Here is a 21624-nt window from a genome sequence, read left to right as displayed (position 1 = left end):
ATAATTTCCAAAGGTGGTTTTTTTTTTGTTGTTTTTTTTTTTGAGATGGAGTCTCCCTCTGTCATCCAGGCTGGAGTGCAGTGGCACAATCTGCAACCTCCACCTCCTGGGTTCAAGTGATTCTCCTGCCTCAGCCTCCCAAGTAGCTGGGATTACAGGTGTATACCACCACACCCAGCGAATTTTTGTATTTTTAATGAGACAGGGTTTTGCCATGTTGGTCAGGCTGGTCCCGAACTCCTGACATCAGATGATCCACCCACCTCAGCCTCCCAAAGTGCTGGGATTACAGGCATGAGCCATCACACCCAGCCCAAAATTCCTCTTGTTATTGATATCTAGTTTTATTCCATTGTGGTCAGAAAAGATATTTGATATGATTTCTACTTTTAAAATTTTGTTGAGACTTGTTTTGTGGCCTAAAATATGGTTTATTCTGGGGAATGTTCCATGTACTGATGAAACAAATGTGTATTCTGAATAGTTGAGTGAAGTGTTTTGTAAATATCAGTTGGACCTATTTGGTCTGATGTGTAGTTTGATACAGTGGTTTCTTTGTTAATTTTCTGTCTAGATGATCTGTTTATTGGTGAAAGTGGGGTATTTGACGTCCTCTACTATTATTGTATTACAATCTTTATCTCTCTGTCTTTGTATCTATTAATGTTTGCTTTATATACTTGGGAGCTGAATTTCAGTCCATCAGATGTATTAATCAGTTCTAAGATTTGTTTGATTTTTTTGAATAATGTCTCTTTGTTAAATTTCTCTGATAAATTTCTGAATGGAGAATTACCATTTTGTTTCTTGTATGCTGGTTGTTTTGTAACTCTTCTCCTCCTTTCTTCCTGTCATCCTTTATGGTTAAGTGACTTTCTCTGGAACTATGTTTTAATTTGTTGGTTTTTTTTTTTTAGTGTGTTTATTATAGGTTTTTACATTGTGGTTACCATGAGGCTTATAGAAAACATCTTATAACAAGTTATTTTAAAGAGATGACAGCTTAACTTAGATAAGCAGTCCCCAGTCTGTTTTGGCACCAGGGACCAGTTTCATGGAAGACAATTTTTCCATAGATCGGGCAGTGGGGATGATTTTGGGATGAAACTGTTCTACCTCAGATCATCAGGCATTAGATCCTCATAAGGAACGCTCAACCTAGATCCTTCGCACTTGCAGTTCACAATAGGGTTTGCACTCTTATGAGAATCTATGCTGCTGATGATCTGACAGGAGGTGGAGCAGGCAGTGCTGTGTGTCCTGGTTCCTAACATGCCACGGACCAGTACTGGTCCATGGCTCAAGAGTTGGAGATCCCTGTCTTAGATCACAAAAAAAAAAAGAATAAATAAAAAACTTTAAAACAACCCTCCATCTTTAATTCCATCCCCTAACATTTTGACTTTTGTTGGTCTGAATTTACGTATTTTTATATTGCCTATCTCTTAACAGGTTGCTGTAGCTGTTATGGTTTTTGATAGATTTGTCTTCTAGGTGTCATACTAGAATTATGGGTAACTTATGGGTGGACTGCATATGACAATTACAGTATTTGAATGTTCTGGGGGTTTCTATACTTGATGTTACCTGTAGGTGTTATACCTTCAAATGTGTTCTTTTTGCACATTAATGTTTTTTCATTTCAGATTGAAGAACCATCTTCAACATTTCTTGTAAGACAGATCTAGTGGTGGTAAATTCTCTTAGCTTTTGTTTGTCAGAAAAAGACTTTCTCTCCTTCATACTTGAAGGATATTTCTGCTGTTTGCTGGATAAAGTATTTGAGAATAGCAGGATTTTTGGGGTTTTTTCTTTCAGCACTTTGAAAATATCATTCCACTTCCTCCTGACTTATGGTTTCCATTGAGAAGTGTGTTGCCAAATGAAGTGGAGTTTCTTTGTATGTTATTTCCTCCTTTTTTTCTTGCTGCTTTTAGTATCTTCTTTTTGTCCTTGACCTTTGAGAGTTTTATTATTATATGCCTTGGGTGTAGTTTTATTTGGGTCAAATCTGTTTAGTGTTTTCTGACCTTCCTCTACCTGGATATTTTTCTCATATTTTGGAAAGTTTTCTGTTATTATTTATTGAGTAAGCTTTTTTCTACCCCTCACTCTTGCTCAACTTTCTCTTGAACACCAATAATTCTTAGATTTGGTCTTTTAAGGTAATTTTCTGTATCTTGTAGGCAATCTTTGTATAATATCTTTCCATTCATTTTACTTTTTCTCCTCTATGTAATTTCAAAGAGCCTGTCTTTGGGCTCACTGGTTCTTTCCTCTGCTTGATGCATTCTGCTGTTGAGAGCCTCCAACAAATTTTTCAGTTAGCAAATATATTTTTCAGTTTCAAGATTCGTTTGATTTTTTATCACTTCAATCTCCATTAAATTCCTCTAATAAGTTTCTGAATTGCTTTTCTGTGTTATCTTGGAGATCCCTGAGTTTCTGTAAAACTGCTATTTTGAATTCTTGGTCAGAGAGCTCATGAATCACCATCTCATTAGGGTCAGTTACTGGTTCCTTGCTTTATACATTTGGGGAGGTCGTGGTTCCATGTTCTTACGGATATATGTCTGTGTCTTTGCATTAAAGGATTTATTATTTATTCCAGTCTTCTCTGTCTAGTCTGTTTTGGTTTTTACTGGTATGTTTGCTTAGAGATTATTTGTAATTTATCTGTTGAATTTCTTACACATTTTTCCTGCTAGGTCACTGCCTCTTTTTCAGCACTAAATGGTACTTAAAACCCAGGTTTGCCTCTGTTCTTCTAGCAAAGGATCAGAGGATTGCCTGGCTGGAATGGGGGAGGTTCCAAAGGAGCTATCCCTGTGGTATAGAAAGGCTGGCTAGGAGTTCATGCCCAAGAGACCTGTGGAATCTACCTCCTACAGCGTAGTGCTGCTAAACAGCCACTCTTGATTTGGCATCTCCTTTGGTTGAGTTACAGAGCGGAGCTTCCAGGGCTGGAGATGGTAATCCTGCCTCCTCCCTTTGTGTCTGGCTGTCCACAGGGTGGTATCTCCCTTCAGGCACTCCTGATGCTTCTCATGGGTTGAGGCATGGATAGGTCTCCTGCCAAAGAAGCCAAGATGGTAGGTAAGTTATGTGTCCAACTTAATCTCACTTTTTTCCAGTGTAGAATCTGAGTTGGGGGAAGTTTTACATGTGCTTGATACCAAGCAGATTGGGGGAAGGGTGTCACAGATATGAAAATCTGATTCTCTTGCTGTCTGCTGGAGTTTTGTTTTTTTTTTTTTTTTTTACTTCTCAGTGGCTCCAGGAACTGACCCATTCTCTTTCATGAGTTCTGGGAGATTGCTGGTGATAATCTCGATGATGTATATTTATTTTGGTTATTCTGTGGGGAGGAGTGAAGCCAGCTTTCATCTCCATTTTTAAAGTATAATTCTTATTTTGAGTGGCAAGAATCTGATTCCAGTATCCTGCCTTAGTTTTTATGCAATTTTGAAACTCCTACCATTGCATTTAGAACCTTCTACCTGTTGGAGGTTTTTTTGTTTGTTTTTTTGTTTTTCAGTTTAGAAAGTATTTGATTTTTTGAAACAGTTGACATTCATATAAAGAACAAGTTTGATAATCAAGCCTGCTCTACTAATTCTGTGCAGTCTAGAAAAGAGTGTACTGGGGCCAGGCATGGTGGCTCACACCTGTAATCCCAGCACTTTGGGAGGCAGAGGCATGCGGATCACAACATCAGGAGATCGAGACCATCCTGGCTAACACGGTGAAACCACGTCTCTACTGAAAATACAAAAAATTAGCTGGACGTGGTGGTCTGTGCCTGTAGTCTCAGCTACTTGGGAGGCCGAGGCAGGAGAATGGCGTGAACCCGGGAGGCGGAGCTTGCAGTGAGCCGAGATGGCGCCACTGTGCTCCAGCCTGGGTGACAGAGCAAAACTCCGTCTCAAAAAAAAAAAAAAAGAAGAAGAAGAAAAGAGTGTACTGGTTAAGTACTGAGAAACATTTCCTGTGTGTCATGTAAGTACTTCAGGCTCTTAAATGTGTTACTCCAAGGAATAAGGTTGCAAATACAATTGCTCTAAAAACGTATTATACCAGCCTGGCCAACATGGTGAAACCCCATCTCTACTAAAAATGCAAAAATTCGCTGGGCATGGTGGCACACACCTGTAATCCCAGCTGCTTGAGAGGCTGAGGCAGGAGAATAGCCTGAACCTGGGAGGCGGAGGTTGCAGTGAGCTGAGATTGCGCCACTGCACTCCAGCCTGGGCGACAGAGCAAGACTCCATCTCAAAAAAGAAAAAAAAATTGCATAAAATTCCGAGATGCAGCTTTCTTATCTAAAAAGGATTTGCGCAAAGCCTCCTGGCAGTAAGCATATACGTAACTAAGGTGACTACCTTACGTATATGCGTCACTCATTTATGCCCTAAGTTCTCATTTGTTAAAACAATAGTGCCCTTACTCTAAATCACATAATCACAAGAGCTCTAGGGCTGAATTGCTCAGCTTTAAATGTCAGCGCTGTCATACTAGCTGTGTGATGTGAGCAAGTTCTAAAACTCCCTGTGCTTGTTTCTTATGTATACAATGGAAGAGAAGGGGTAGTACTTTGTAGGGTTGTTGTGAAGTTTAAACAAGGTAATAACTGTTAAGTGTTTTTAAAAGTCCCTTGAATGTAACAATTGCATCAGTTGTAAGATATGCATTTTTCTCATATGGCCTCTGAAATGAGGATGTGTCTTATAGTGAATGTAATTTCTTAATAAGCATTTTATCATTTAGTGACGTCTTTTTTATTAGTAGTACTTAATGTTACACTTTGGGTGACATTTTATATTTCAATAACTGATAGTAAGAGGTGTATTAACATTAGCTGCCATCAACATTACCATCAATATTATCATCAGCATTATCTTGTTTCTAACTGAGGTAGTGGCATTTGATAGTTTAACAGTGCTACAGTATATATCAAATCTCAATTTTATCTAACTACTTGTTTGCATTGGTATATTTTTATCAAAGTTCTAGTGTGCTGTTTTTCATATTTGTATCATTTTAGCTAATGTAAAGTATTTATGGGGTCAGCTCATGCAATGTTTCCATCATTCATGGTACCTTACTTGGCAATCTACTAAAACATGCATCAGCATCCTTCAGTCTCCCAAAATAAATAGAGACGAAGACAAATTCTTTATTTTCTCTATTGATGTATTTTCCTAAATCCTTTCACAGGAGTGTTTTTTTTCTTAGCTAGGAGAACTAAGCCACCATTGTACCACTTAAGATTTACTGGTTTGCACTGTCCTCTGAGGGAGAAAAGAAGCAATTTGTCTATCTGTAACACAGGAATGGACTGTGGCCAAACCTTTTCTGGTTTATACAATGCACTGACATAAGAATCTGCATAGCATTAAGAAGAATGAGGCCTCACAATTTGAGGCCACCTGTCAGCATGAACAATAACTGAGAAAAATCAATACACAGTATACAACTGTTCTCTTTGCATAGACACTGCCAGGATCCACACCCAGTGACAGAGTCTTCTTTTTTTTTTTTTTTTTTTTTTTTTGAGACAGGGTCTGACTCTGCTGTGCAGGCTGGAATACAGTGGCGTGATCTCGGCTCATTGCAACCTCTGCCTCCCTGTTCAAGTGATTCTTGTGCCTCAGCTTCCCAAGTAGCTGGGATCACAGGCATGTACCACCACACCCAGCTAATTTTTGTAGTTGTAGTAGAGATGGTGTTTTGCCATGTTGGCCAGCCTGGTCTTGAACTCCTGGCCTCAAGTGATCCACCCACCTCAGCCTCCCAAAGTGCTGGGATTATAGGCGTAAGCCACCACGCCCGGCCGACAGTGTCTTGTTATTTTACCAGTGATATGCTTATAGTTCCTAATTTTAGGCTTCCTCCTTATTTTGGTTTTATTGTTCAGTTTGGGGAAGGGTGGGAGGCACCAATTTGGATCTGAGAAAAAGATCTTCTGCCAGATGAAAGAGTTTCAATAACAGGAGAGGACCTTGGGCCAAAGTTTATTAAGCTTGACTAGGAAGATTCTGGGCACATCTCCATCCAAATACCTTGACACATACTTCATTCACCCCTAGCACATGCAGCTTGTCCCTTCTTGTCTTCTGTTTGCCTTCAAGGTTTTACATGGTGGTATTTACAAGCCGTTATGGAGCAAGAGTGCAAACACACAAGGCTAGCAAGGGGCCAGTAAACAGGGTTTGGCTTAGGGTTTTATGGTTGTTAGCTTTTAAAAGCATACTTAGTTGAATAATTCCAGAAACTGGGCTTCTTTCCTTTGCCCCTTCATTTGCCCCTCCCTCTCTGGTCTTCCCAGTCTCCACTTTTTTTTTTTTTTTTTAAATAAAACTGCGTTTGTCAGAAATGTGTAGACATTCACTCCTATTCTTAAAAGACAGTGTTTATCTCTAATGCCTGCCTTTTGATTCAGCCAGGAATGACTTTGCACACAAAGGTTATTGCTCTCCAAGTTCAATGTTGTGGACCTGAACCAGTGCCTCTGTTTCCAAGAGAAAGTCAGGTGATTACCCCTTCATCAGGGAGATTGGAGCCATCCTGTCCTCCTGGTGTGTCACCAGCCAGAAACTAAGGATCAGCAGGGAGTGGACGGTTTAGAATCTCCTCTCTCCAGGTGAACACAATGCTAGTCAGTTGTAGCTGGAAAAGCCACGCAGGGGGCAGGCTTGTCAGAAGCAATCTGTTTAAAAAAAAAAAAAGAGAAAAAAGGGTCCTTTTGAGTTTACACTGAGTTGCTTTCACAGTAGTTAGCTTTGAACTGTGGTGCAAACCCATTTAAACAATGAGGAAAATTTCACTAGGTGGCAAGAAATTCTCACCCTGTGTGATCAAAGCAATCAGCCATTTCCTTTTCCTCCCTTTTTATTTACTTATATTTCTGACCCCTTATAATCTTCATGATTGTAGCCTGATAGTTTCCTTTTTTGAATAGCATTTTAAAAAATACCTTTTCTTTTCCCTGAGGGTTTTAAAGCAAATAAAACAAGACAGAAGGGGTCTAAATTTTTAGTTTTATTTTTTGAGACAGTCTTGTTCCGTCGCCCAGGCTGGGGTGCAGTGGTGCAATCTCAGCTCACTGCAATCTCTGCCCCCCAGGTTCAAGTGGTTCTGGTGCCTCAGCCTCCCGAGTAGCTGGGATTACAGGCGTGCACCACCAGCCCTGGCTAATTTTTGTATTTTTTAGTAGAGATGAGGTTTTGCCATGTTGGCCAGGTTGGTCTCAAACTCCTGACCTCAGGTGATCTGCCCGCCTCAGCCTCCCAAAGTGCTGGGATTACAGGTGTGAGCCACCACGCCCGGCCTAAATATTTATTTTTAATAATTATTATTACAAAAGTAAGAAAAGAGCTAAAATCCATGATTTCATCACCCAGAGGCAACCACAGTGAACATTTTGGTACATTTACTTCTCATCGTTTAAATTAAATGTGTACATATACACATACATATTTTTAATAAAATTAGGTTTAGGATAGTATAGAGTTTTGTTTTTCTTTTAACCAACATACTTTGAATATTTTACCTTATTTAAAACTTACACGATTTCAATGGCTGCATTAGAATTAGTGTATACAGATATTATTTTAGCATTCTGTTGTTAAGAGGTCATGTGGGTTTCTGAATTGACACTTTAATTCTCAACTTAGAATTTGTTTCTCCCAAGTTCTTCTGATTTCATGGGTCTAGAGTCAGAGTTTGGTCACAATGGAAATGGAATTTCTATATGTACTGTTGTTTACTGTTTGCTAGTATTTTTCAGAAGGTATTTGCAAAAACCAAAGAGGAAACAGTGTTCTTTTTTGTATTTTTTCTTTGTTTTAAATTTTGTGATTGAAATGTAAGTCTTATTATGGTAATCTCAGGTAACTTTTAAATAGAAATATCAATGTAAAATGAATATATTGCCCAGTGTGGACCCCGGTGTTTCAAAACTATGTGCCATGCTCTATCATTTTGTTACTGGAAAGGGGTCCTAATCCAGACCCCAAGATCTTGGATCTCTCACAAGAAGGAATTAGAGGTGAATCCATAGAGTAAAGTGAAAGCAAGTTTATTAAGAAAGTAAAGGAATAAAGAATGGCTACTCCATAGGCAGAGCAGGAGCATGGGCTGCTTAACTGATTATACTTACAGTTACTTCTTGATGCTAAACAAGAGGTGGATTATTCTTGTGTTTTTCAGGAAAGGGGTGGGCGGTTCCTGGAACTGAGGGGTCCTCCCCTTTTTAGACCATATAGGATAACTTCCTGACATTGCCGTGGCATTTGTAAACTGTCCTGGTGCTGGTGGGAGTGTTTTTTAGCATGCTAATGCATTATAATTAGCATATAATGAGCAGTGAGAATGACCAGAGATCACTTTCATCTCCATCTTGGTTTTGGTGGGTTTTGGACGGCTTCTTTACCACAACCTGTTTTATCAGCAAGGTCTTTGTGACCTGTATCTTGTGCTGACCTGTCTCATCCTGTGACTAAGAATGCCTAACCTCCTGGGAATTTAGACTTAAAATAAAGGTCTCAGCCTTATTTTATCTAGCCCCTATTCAAGATGGAGTTGCTCTGGTTCGAATGCCTCTAATAATTTGAAGTTTATCCAATGGCACAGTGCGAGATAATGAATTTTTGTTTGTTTAAGAGGAGGAGGACTGACTGGATCAGATTTGTGCTTTAGAAAGGTGGTTGCATGTAAGAAAGAGGCGTTGGTAGAAAGACTTCAGATATCTCAAAAGAATTTCCATGAAGTTAATCTTTTTAAAAATGTAAACATTTGGTGCAATAATTGCTTTGAAATTGCAGTTGAATAAATGAACTATTTGAACCAGAATTTGGAAAGGAAGATATGCTTTAAAACCAAAAATATTTTGTAGAGTGCTACACATTAGGAAGTCATTTGTATTTGGTGACCACTTTCCTAAAATAGTCTCATTTCTAGAGAACGAATTTTGTTTCCCATAGAGTATTATGTGTAGAGACCCCCTTTCAGTATGTAGCCACAGGTACATCTGTGGGTGTTATCTCCATACTGCTAGGTCCAATGCAGTCACCTCCTGGATCTACAGTCTTTCTCCCCCCATTCCGATTTGCTTTCTCTGTTAGCAGTCATCTTTGTAAACGGAAGTGTAAGATTTAGTGTTGTACATTTTTTAAATGATCCATTTTGATGGGGCTCTCTTTATTGTTTCAGGTTGAATGCCTTTGAGAACTTGATGCATAAAATTTGCATGACTCCTCACTCCTTTCTGGATCTCTCATTGGACTCAAGCCAGCATGGCTCACATCACAAAGGTTAACGGCAGTGCTTCAGGTAACCCTGTGCTCTGGAGTTTGTGTGTTAAATGTATGTCTTTTCTCAAACTAACTTTTTATTCTCTTTAATAATGAACGGATAGTAGCAAGTTGCCTAGATAACTAGGATTTCAAAGCAATTTTCTGTCCATTGAAGTTTGGGTTTGTTTTGTTTTACTCAGAAAACTTGCTTTTATCTTAGAGTCTTGCACTGAAATCAGTTGAGTAAATTATTACCTAAGTCAATTCTGTTGAAGTGTTGAAAGACAAATGTAAATCCTGAATGCCGATGCAAATGTAATGTATACTTCTGTTGCACTTCTTTCTGAGGGATTGAATGAGGAGAGAGGAAATTAGTTTGGATGCTTAAAACCAATTCCTAGTAGCCACTCCCAGGCAGCTTTTGTTTGATATTGCTAAACAAAGAGAAAGGAGGGAAAAGAAGTATATGTTCTGTAAAGTGATTCTCTTAGGAATATGCCACAAGCCATATTATGAATCATAAAGACCTGTATTTGAATTCTTATTTTGGTTATATTAGAGACTTATATAGTTTCACTTTCTGTTCCAATATTGCTTCTGTGAGATTCAAGAGAAATCTGTACACGAAATGCAGAGAAGATCCTCCTAAGAGACATATCACCATGGGGACAACCTGCCCAAAATGGCATGCCAAGTGTTCATTTCTTTTTTGAGTTATCTGCCAAATAGCTGAATGAGTGAGAACAGTAATTGTCTATGCAGAAATTTTTTCTGAGCGTCTGAGTCCAGAGTCCTAAGTCTGCTGGCTCTGAACACCTTCAAATGACAACATTATATACTGGAGCAAGTGTAGAATTGGAGCCAGGAAACCTGAATTTGAGTCCTAGTTCCAGCACTAACCGTGAAATATTGGGCAGGGCTATTTCTCCACATGTAAACCATCGGTAAGTATATCCACCTGCCGGTTTAGGACCAGTGAGCGCACCAGAAACATACTTACAGGAGCTATGTAAGCCGTAAAGCACTTTTGAAGACAACAGCAGGAAGTGACCTCTAAAGTGGGCATTCCCAGCCCATGAATGTGACTTTTTATTCTAGCAGTCTCAGCTGCAAGTATCTCCTCTGGGTAGAACACTATAACCCAAACCCAGATAAACTCAGTTGTTTGTTCTGGGACGACTGATCTTTCCCTGTCCATTCCATTTTTGACCTTTTTACTGCCCAGCTTCTTGAGACTTTTATAGATTCTGCTGTGGGACTGCTATCAATAATAAAGACATGAATGATAATATCTAACATTCATTGAACACTTAATATGCACCATGGTGCCTAAAATGCTTTGCCCGCATTTTCATACTTAATCCTCACAATAATCTAATGAGATTAAGCTATTATTTTACTGTCATCATCATCCCTATGTAATGTCACAGAGAAGTTTGGGGACTTACTGTAAATGAAGTAAGAAAAATTAGAATTATGGGCAGTGGCTCAGACCTGTAATCCCAGCATTTTGGGAGGCCGAGGGGGATGGATCACCCAAGGTCAGTAGTTCAAGACCAGCCTGGCCAACATGACGAAACCCCATCTCTACAAAAATACAAAAATTAGCCAGGCATGGTGGTGCATGCCTGTAATCCCAGCTACTTAGGAGGCTAAGACAGGAATGGCTGGAACCTGGGAGGCAGAGGTTGCAGTGGGCCCAGATTGCACCACTGCCCTCCAGCCTGGGTGACAGAGTGAGACTCCATATCAAAAAATAAAATAAATCAGAATTATGATGACTTTCTCCAGTAAAATACTTGGTGAGAGAGGAGATTGAAACATTATGAAATTTCAAGTGTAGTGGGTGGGTTTTAATTCCCTCTGATGATGTGGTTTCCCCCCTCGCCCTCCATTTGCTTCCATTCACATGCTCAGGGGAAGGGGTGTTTTAAGGTTGTTGGTGCCTCAAGACCTCAACCTTCTTCTGGTGCCTTGGGCAAAATCCTTTCTTCATGGGTTTAGATACCTACCCCACTAATTCCTTTCCAGCTTGGTTTGTTCTGTACTTAACTCTTTTCTTTGTTCCTGAGATCTAATAAGCTAGCTATAACTTTTCCTTCCCACCTGGTACCCTGCCTCACAGGTCTGGGCATTGAGGTTGAAAGCAAAAGAAAGCTCTCTGATTTGTGACTTTCAGGGTGTCAGAGTATGAATTGTTACTGCAGACAGTTATCTGGACTGTGCAGGGGAAGATTTTTTACTTATTCTAGTCACCATGACCCCTGTACGTCTATAAGCAAATCTAATTAGAGACTCAACCATAAACAGTAATATATACGCAAACATACATATATGTGTATGTGTCTGTATATGTATATACACACATAGTAATACACATATACATACATATATGTATATACAAACACAAATGTGTGTACACCATATATATGACACTCATAGAAAAAAAGATTTTTTTTTGAGATGGAGTCTTGCTCTGTCACCCAGGCTGGAGTGCAGTGGCGCGATATCGGCTCACCGCAACCTCTGCCTCCTGGGTTCAAGCGATTCTTGTGCCTCAGCCTCCCAAGTAGCTGGGATTACAGGCCCATGCCATCACGCCCGGCCAATTTTTGTATTTTTAGTAGAGATGAGGTTTCACCATGTTAACCAGGCTGGGGTTGAACTCATGACTTCAGGTGATCTGCCCACCTCGGCACTTTGGGATTACAGGCATGAGCCACCGTACCCAGCCGAAAATTTTAAAGTATAGATGCGTGTCTTATTGTCTGAAAACCAAAACAAAAGCAAGAATTACTGGTGATAATACCACCTAGAAATAAATGTCTTCCTATTTTTTATGTAGTCATCAAATGTTATATATTTCACATGGTTGAGAATATGTTAATAAAAATCATTCCTTTACCTTTTCCCACTTTGTATTACAAAAGAAACACCTCTCCAATGTTTAAAAAAATACTCAATGTAAGAGATGCGGGTTATAAATACACTTCTATGCATGTAAATAACATTTAAAGAACCTAGATGAAGATGAGATAAAGAGGGCTTCATGGCAGCTAGTGAGGGCCAATTACTGGTCTCCTATGAGAAAAGGATAAGCTATTTGGGTTTAGTAGGAGTTTCAGATGTGGAGTAAATTATATGTTTTTTCAATTTCCAAAAATTGCTGCTTGGGCTCCGTAGAGCATGAGGGGAAATTTCATGTGACGACGGAGTCAGGGCAGTGGCAAAAGAAGCACTTTCCATAGTCTTAGTAATAAAACAAGCAAAAGAGGAGCCTCTGGGAAAGGCCAAACCATGCCCTTGGCACAAAATACATCCGACGACTGATCATCTCAAATTGACATCCCCATGTAACATTTAAATGGGGTAAGGGGTGATTCACAACCTTTTATACTCTGACTTCCCCTTGGAGTCCTTCACGGAGGCTGGGTAAAAAAACCTGCTTTTAAAATGAGCTATTCATTAATGCCGTAATTTGTAAAATGTATTATGCCACACTTCAGACATACAAAATGTGTGAAAGTTATATAACAAGCACCTTTGTACACACTACTTAGCTTAAGAAATAAACCTTATTAATATAGGCCAGATATGCATGAGCACCTACTATGTGCTGTTTTAGGTACTGGGGATACAGCAGTGAACAAAAGAGGCAAAAATTTCTGCCCTCAAGGATTGTACATTCTAGGGAAAGTTGAAGTCTCCTGTGTACACAGTTGCAGAAAAAAAAATACTAAAAAAGTGTTCATTGTTTATCTAAAATTCAGTTTAATGGTGCTCTACTTTGGTGTGCAGCCCTACCTGTGTACCCCTTCCAGATTGCATCCCCTGCCCTTCCTTACCACCAGCCCATCAAAATCAGTCATTCCTCGTCGTGTTACCTCTTTTTCACCAGATCCTCCATCCTACTTCTCTTGATTGGTACAGTATTGTTTTCATTAATTTAAAACATTTTAGGCCAGATGAGGTGGCTCAGACCTGTAATCCCAACACTTTGGAAGGCTGAGGAGGGAGGATTGCTTGAGGCCAGGAGTTCAAGACCGGTGTGGGCAACATAGACAGACTCCATCTCTACAAAATTTTTTTTTTTAAATTAGCCAGGCATAGTGGCATGCACCTGTAGTCCCAGCTACTCAGGAGGCTGAGGTGGGAGGATTGCTTGAGCCCAGTAGTTTGAGGCTGCAGTGAGTTATGATGGTACCACTGCACTCCAGCCTGGGTGACAGAGCCAGACCCTATCTCTAAAGCAAAAAATAAAAAATATTTTATTATGGGACTGCTAACAGTACTGCAATGTCTTTTGTTAAGGAGATAAGAGCATCATAAATTGCTCTTGACTGTTCTTTCATAGCCAGCTAGGAAGTAAATGGTGATTGTTGGTTAGGAAAATGGCTGTGTTTCTTTGGGGTGTAGGGATGAGGCAGTCTGCTTTTTCCCCAAGTTTCTGAATCATGTTGTAAACTGGATGCACTGATTGATACCTCTGTAAACACTAATGTTGTGAAACTTTAATTAGAGCTTAGATATGCTTTAGAAGCCAAAAAACAAGTGGCTTATTTGTGAAAGAAAGATAATAATAGCTATCCTACCTTCTTCACAAGGTGGTTGTGCAGGGAAAAAAATAATAGCTGTAAAAACACTTTTTAAAACATACTGGTCAGATATCAGGGGATAGCACCATTCCCCTTGTTCTCTTGTCCTTGTCATGAGCTGCTGATCAGGAAACATCCCAGGTACCCTCATGTCAGGTCCTGCTGGACGCCATGATATTGGGGCCAGAGTTGTATTAACATCCTCATTAAACCCAGTTAAATGACATAAATGGATGAGCACTGGGAGGTGACTTTTTATGCCTGCTCTTATCATCTTTATTTTTGCTAATAGTTGCCTTCCCCAATTTATTATAGCTTTTCCCTCATGCTATTTCTTTTTTTACAGCCTGGATATATATTTTTTCAGACAGATACATATTTATTTATTAAAGATACTTATTGAATTGCATTAAAATGTTATTTAGGCCGGGCACAGTGGCTTACGCCTATAATCCCAGCACTTTGGGAGGCTGAGGTAGGTGGATCACCTGAGGTCAGGAACTCAAGACCAGCCTGGCCAACATGGTGAAAACCCATCTCTACTAAAAATATAAAAACCAGCTGGGTGTGATGGTGGGCGCCTGTAATTCCAGCTACTCGGGAGGCTGAGGCAGGAGAATTGCTTGAACCCAGGAGACGAAGGTTGCAGTGACCCAACACAGTGCTACTGCACTCCAGCCTCTGTGACAAAGTGAGACTCCGTCTCAAAAAAAAAAAAAAATTATTTAAATTAATGATAACATAAAATTTGATAGGAAACCAGAAGAGAAGAATTACTCAAAATTCCACACTAGGTCTTATTTTTAGTATTTATTTTTCATCCTTTTCAGGCTAACAAACTTAAACACAGTTTCAATAAGCTTTTATAATTTGGATATCAGCTCTTGACTTTAACATTCTTTGCATTTTTCCAAGTCTTCATGGAAAATAGTTTTCAAATTATTATTTTCGATGACTGTATAATATTCCTGTGTTTCTAGCAGTTGAATTATTCTTTTTTTGTTTGGATGTTTGGACTGCTTCCACATTTTCCCTATGGTAGATGATGTTGCAAAGAACAGCTTGCCTGGTCATTTTTCTCCTCCTTTTTTATTATTTCCCAACAATTTCAAAGAAGCAGGATGACTGGGTTAAAGGGCACAGTGTTTTCATGGCTTTAGTAACTGGTGTGGGGCTTGAATCTTGTTATCTTGGTCAGTTATTTGGCTCCAGCTTTTGTCTCTATGCTGATCTTAAATGAGTACAAAGGCCACTGATAAGACCAGGTCAGCCAGACAGAGCCAGACTCATGGCAGGGTAGGCAGAATGCTGCAGTGTGGTGCACCCGACTCTCGCTTGTGTAAATATTTTTCCGGGCAGGAGCATTTCTCAAACAGAACTCTGAGCCCACTGCGGTGAACCTGATAGCAGGAATTACGTGCTATTTGTCAAGTATAAGACTAGTTTGCACTGACTGGTCTGGCTAGAACCCACCTGGTGTTTTCTGAGATCATCTGTAAGGAAACACACAGCACAGCAGAGGCAGTGTGCCCGTGGTGGTGAGTCTTAGACCTGTCATCTGTGTTAGCATTACCCTGAAGGCAGGGGGTTTGCTGATTAGAAACTATGGCTGCTTTAATTCATGGGTACCCTCCGTGACTTTTCAGGGTCTCCTGGTTGAATGAATTTGCAGAAGGATTAAAATGTGTGTTCTTATTTGTGGTTTGTATTCTCCCATAAGTAGTGTGCTAGAGACTATTAGAATAGCTGAGAGGGTAAAACATAAACACATAGGTAGGAGCCTGCCATAAGCACGTAGGTAAGAACTAAAAGGGCGTGTTTTCATTTCAGTTGTCCAGCCTTCCTTCAATACTCTCAGATGACAAAACACAAGTTGCTGAGCTCACACAGCTAATGACTAAGCCAGAAGTTGGACATGGAGAACATTTTTCCTTTGTTCAAGGTTATTTATTATGTTGACATTTAAAATCAGAAGTGTGATATCTGTGAAGTTCTGATTAAACAGATCAAGTGAAAAGGATGTATTTCAGAAAAATGCATAAAACCCTAAAGTACAGTGTTTAAAAATAAAACGTCCTCCCTGATAGGGATTATGTTGGTAAGTTACTTTTTTTCTTAGTATGGATTATTTCAAATTAATAAACATATTCTAATTCCTTTATTTATTGCATCATACAGCTTCATCCTAGTATTAGTATGTATAATAATTGCATTTAATTAGATTATGCATTTCAACTTTCAATGAAACTCTATTTGTTAGTCTTTTGAAGGCTAATTTCACGCTGAAGTTTACAGATGAAATAATTTTCTTATAGTGGTGGTGTTTGAGAAGATAATGTAACTACTTCTTAGATTTCAATTTCATAACCCTTAAAATGTTGGGACCACCTACAAATAGGGGACACCCTGGGTTTTGAAGTCTTGCCTGTCTGGTTAATCAGAACCCCAGAATTCACCCAGCCCCTGGAGAGGTTTTGAAAAGCCCCTCGCTCATCAGAGCTTGCTTGTTTCATAAACTCTTAAGGCTTTGTTTTAACCTGTAGCCAGCTTCACCTTATAAGCTTTCTTGCTCCAAGCCTTGAGCCAGTCATAATGGCTTAAGCATCAGATTTCAGACAGGCGATTAGCTCTCCAGCTAAGCCAAGAAAGGATGATTTATCTTCCAGTGAGTACCAGCCTATTTGAGTGTAGGAAGGAGAAAATCTGTGCTCCTGCTCCTGGGTACTGGGCAAAGAAACCCTTTGGTTGGGGATTTTTGCCCAATACCAACTTTGTAGGTGCCAACAAGAAAGAAAGAAAAAAACACATACAAAATAAACACCCAACAGGGAGATTCGCTGTGTTAAGAACTCGAGCTGTTGCTATTATTCTAAGAGACTGGGTAGCCAGTCAAAGGATTAAAACAGCCCTTCCTACAAGGATTTGAAAACTCTGTGCTCTGCTCTTCCTCAGCAGACTTCTCGTTGTGAGTATTGGCATTTATTTCTGATTATGCACTTCCCCTCTTTCTTGAATGAGTTGGGCGGGCTAGCTGAGCCCATCAAAGGTATAGCTCATTTGCTTCCTTTTCCAGGGTTTGCCTTCTTCCTGTGTCTGGGATAATTTCAGTTCATCTCCTTTGTGCAGTTTCTGAGAAAGGTTTGTATGGGCTTGGAGGAAAATGATCGTGACTAAAGCTCACAGCCACTGCTTTGGCTCCCTTTCTATAAAAGGTGGTTTGATGTGATCTGGCATGAAAAATATTATCATAATTCTCAAATTCACAGAAACGATAAGTTCTTGCTCCTTCCTGACAAAAAAAAAAAAAATTAATTGCATTGGGTAGACTTCTCTAATAAAACCTTTAAGAAGACCCATCCAGGAAATCAGATTTTATAAAATTCATTCAAACAGTTGTAGAAATTCTAAGTTCAAAAACCAAAAGCAGACTATTTTCTTTTTCCTTCCTTGGCTTCTCTGTTGGATATTTTTGGAGTGAGCCTTAACTGAGTTACTCATTTCCAAATGCTTTAGGAAAAGTATGCTCATGTTTTACAGGCTAAGCCTGGTTCTGCTTTTGAGCTGCAGTTCATTATGAATCCTGAAAACACAAGTTATTGAAATGTAGCCCATTTGTACATATAGCATTAGTCATCTCAGCTGGTAGTTCTATACAATGAGTTATCTCACCACTTAAAAATAAGTACGCTGCTATTTTGAGATTTAAAAATATATATAGTGACCAGATTTCTTATCCTAGTTAAAGCAAGCCATGGCTGAAACTCAGATTAAATAATATTCTATAAAAATGAGAAGGCCACTCTAATCAACAGATAGAAAAACAGAACTATAGACATAAGGGAGAGCTGTGCTAAGGGACAAATTGTTGGATTTGTAGAATTTGTTCTTATCCTGAAAGTTAAATCTTTGTACTCTTACCTTGTTTATGGCCAGATTTGCCTGATCCCTGATTTCCCTCCCAACTGGATCAGAGGTTGTGGAATTGGAATTTCACCATACAAACCTTTACTTAAAGGAGGTAGTACTAGAGTAACCATTTATGGAAACAGTTTGCTACTAGTAGTTACTAGTACTGAGTTTATTTTAGTTCCTTTTTCATGATTTTATTCCATTGGAAAAGTTTTCTCTCAGGGATCTTTTATACTTTGGACATGATCTCTGTTAGGCAGAATCAAAAGATAGCTGTGTGGCTTTCTGAATTTAGTCTCACAATATTTGGTTTAGTTGATAAATTCCATCCATCAGCTTTGCAAATAATTTTGTGAAAACATTGATTCAGCTTGTCCTGCCCAATTTTCCCATCCCTGCCCAGTTTACTGAGTGCCTTTTCCATTTGCATCCAGTGTCCATTAGGCCAAGGCGTTTGAAGTGTTTCTGTACAGCAGGTACATTTAAGACTCTCCAGGAAGAAAGGGGGAAGAATATTCCAAACTGAAAACATAAAAGAGAGAGATGGGGTATTTCCAGTAACTTATATGCCCAGTGCTTAATATCTTAAAAACTCTACTCATGGGCATCAACTCTTACTTTTTTCTAACTAAAACCAGAAAAAAGTTCTCTCTTCCTCTGTTCTCAGTATCCCCCTCATGTAAGTCTATGTACCCAACATGGTGCAGCTGATTTATTTATTTTTCCCTCAGCATTGTTAGGTGGATTGACTGGGATGCTTTATTCACCTCAGGGACGCACCATGAATATGTTTTTTGGGGCAACCCGTTTGGCATGTTCCCCCTCAGCTGTGAGGACAAAGACTGGTTTGTCTTCTTGTGACCTGGCAGAGGAGGCAGAAGTACCTGCTGAGCTTATGCAGCATGTACCCCAACCGGTGCCCCACCTCTTCAAGTGGTGAATCAGCCTGATGATACACTGATTTTTAGAACACGCTAGGGTGGAGACCTGGAAGTCTGTACACTGGTAGGGGAGGGAGGGATGGTTTGCATGTCAAACCATTTCAACAATGCAGCTTACAGGAAAAAAAATTAATTGCAAAACACTAATGCCCTTTGCCACCAGATTTTTCCATTAGCACCACACTTTACACAGCTTCCAAGTCTGCCCCAGGGACAGCTGTTTGGCAGTGTGAGGGGAAATGGCAGCATCACATCATAAGTGCAATGATTGTTACCTATGAGCCTATCCGGTAAGGGATCCGAGTGGGCCCAGGCATCACACACGTGCTGGAGCTGAGTGTTCTCTGAGGAACATGCTAGGATGTTACTTGGGTGCTAGAAAACAGCAGCTGGAATTCACAACACCTCAGGACGCTGATTGTAAATGAAGAATCCTGAGACTAAACATCTTCTAGAAAGGTAAAGGGGGCTTAGGGCTGGGGGCTTTTCCTCTGGGCTCTTACCCTTTGGCATGTTGTCTCTGGATGCTTTGATGATGAGACTTTGCAAATACTGCTGAATTTCTTTTTTTTTAAATACAGCTGAATTTCAGTTGGGGTGTTGTTTGGGGACTACTGGAAGGAATGTTATGAAACTCCATAGAAATACTTCAATTCAGTGAGTTCATTCACTCAGTCGCTCACTTTTATTAAATGACCATACAGATATATTTGGCAGAAGGGTGGCCATTTTCCTTCTTTGTGTAATGGACCAGCCCCGAGGCTGCGAGCATTGGTCCTTCTTTGCCTTTTTCTCCCTGCTTTGTGGTTTTGTGTATGTAAGGATGGCTGGCAAGATTAAGGATCATTGAGCTTTGTATTTTTCTGTCTCCCCGAACATTTTCACTTTCACAAACTTTAATCTCTAACTATTATTCTCTTATCTTAACTCTGAACTTTTGTTTTAGACCTTATTTTGGCTGAAATCATGGTCTGTTTCCATTTCTTCAGTTCGTGTGTCTGTAAAAGTCACAGTAGGCCTTACCGGAGGTCCATGACTACAGGTACTCAGAGACCAGCTGTATCCAAAGAGTTGTGTAAGATAGGGGCATCTGCTCCCTCCCAGTGCTGTTTCCCAGTCCCACCCTGCCCTGTTCCCCAGTTAGTGGCTTTGCTTTCTTGACCTGGTGTATCTTTCCCATATCTATTAATATAAGCCCTTCTTATCCTTCAAGTCCTGCTACCTCTCTTACCTCTCCTACCTCTCCCAACAGGCATTCTCAGATACTCCCAATGGGAGTTCCTCTCTTCCTCTTCTTTATTCCTTTTATTCTGTTATTATTCTATTACTATTTCTATTAAATAATTGCCATCAGTTGCTTTTAATTAAGAGTTACGGTTGTGTGCCTCACTAATCTTATAAACTTGAGTGTTTTAAGAGGCAAGAATCATGTCATCTTCGTATGCCCAACAATGCCTTGCTTAGTAGTCCTTGTAGAGTCAATAGATTCAATGTTCAACCAGCAAATATTTGCAGAGCACCTACTTTGTGCTGGCATGATGCTGGGCATATAATACAGGTCAAAAATCAGGCCCAGCACCTGCCTAAGAATTTGTGGGCCTGAGCCCTGCCAGTTGCCAGTCTGATGTGCTATATTCTTTGCAGTTTTCTTCCAGCCTTTTCCCCTAAGTTCCCAGTTGGTCGCTCTGTGAATTCATGTGTGACACTTCACCTGGGTGTGTTTCCTGGGTGAACAGATGGCTTTTACTGTGTCACACACACACTCTTGCATTCTGCCTCCTCTCGTGAAAGTTGTAGTTATCTGCTTTCTCTCCCTCACTTGCTCTAAGGCAGGCTTAAGATGGTATTGTTGCTGGGTGTGGTGGCTCATGCTTGTAATCCCAGCACTTTGGGAGGCCAAGGCAGGCAAATCACTTGAAGTCAGGAGTTTGAGATCTGCCTGGCCAACAGGGTGAAACCCCGTCTCTACTGAAAATACAAAAATTAGCTGGGCGTGGCAGCGGACACCAGTAATCCCAACTACTTGGGAGGCTGAGGCAGGAGAATAGCTTGAACCCGAGAGGCGGAGGTCGCAGTGAGCCAAGATCTGCACTTCAGCCTGAGCGACAGAGCGAGACTCTGTCTCAAAAAAAAAAAAAAAAGTGAGAAAGAAAGATGGTATTGTCTGTTAAATGCCTTGGGTTCCAGAGAGAGGTGACCAGGTACGTTGTGGCTGTCTTAAGGGGAAGATTATTGTCAGGGGCCATTTGGAAAGTTCTTTCTAGCTGCCATGGCCTTTCATTGCTTTTTGCGGCATGTTAGCAACACAACCAGATAGGGAGGAGGTGGGACTCCAGTTGGTTCCTTTTGTCTCAGGCTTATTCTCTGGTGCAGCTTGGTGGGCTGGTTGCAACTGTAGGTAAGAACCTGAGCTGGTAGCCCCTGGGGGTGTGGCTGGCTGGCCTGCTTTCCTTCTTTCCCACTGTTTTCTTGGGAAGGTCTCTACAGACCTCACCTCTTTTAGGTGTAAGGAGATAAATAGTCCTTATTATCCCTTATTTACAGCCTTTATAGAGTCTTTGTAGTAATCTAAGTTAAGGTCTTGATGTTCTTATTTAGTTCTGTTTCCCCCAATTCATTTGGTATTGACTTTTCTTAATGCTGATTTCCAATCTTGGATGAAAATATATTATGAGACCATCTCTTCTTTAGATGTGACAGAGGTAATAACCATGGGGCAATCCAGACTGTAAAGAAAGCCTAAGGTGTAGAAAGCCCATGCGACACTAGTTTTAAGCCTTCACATGTGTTTGGGGAAATGCATTTGTTGAATAAAGGATAAGAAGACAGAAGACTTTATTTTTCTTGTCTTTTAAGATAGGACCATCAGATAGCATCCTCTTC

At 40.1% G+C, this 21624-nt stretch overlaps 1 protein-coding gene across 10 annotated transcripts in view; it reads left to right on the top strand.

Annotated features, from left to right (window-relative positions):
* KANK1 (KN motif and ankyrin repeat domains 1) overlaps positions 1–21624 on the top strand; it is a 247690-nt gene that overhangs the window by 170060 nt on the left and 56006 nt on the right. For 9 of the 10 annotated variants that reach the window (XM_063649575.1, XM_063649574.1, XM_054499983.2 and 6 more), the window contains one exon: positions 9214–9333. In XM_063649575.1, the coding sequence (XP_063505645.1) occupies positions 9297–9333 (37 nt within the window). In that variant the 5' untranslated portion in view covers positions 9214–9296. Of the gene's footprint in view, positions 1–9213; positions 9334–16566; positions 16857–21624 lie in introns of those variants that run through there. The other variant, XM_063649576.1, reaches the window with a different exon arrangement.

The sequence above is a fragment of the Pongo pygmaeus genome, chromosome 13 (assembly GCF_028885625.2).
Source record: "Pongo pygmaeus isolate AG05252 chromosome 13, NHGRI_mPonPyg2-v2.0_pri, whole genome shotgun sequence".
NCBI classification, from domain to species: domain Eukaryota; kingdom Metazoa; phylum Chordata; class Mammalia; order Primates; family Hominidae; genus Pongo; species Pongo pygmaeus.
Note: the sequence above shows the minus strand (reverse complement) of the source record. Positions and strands in the feature narration are given on the sequence as shown.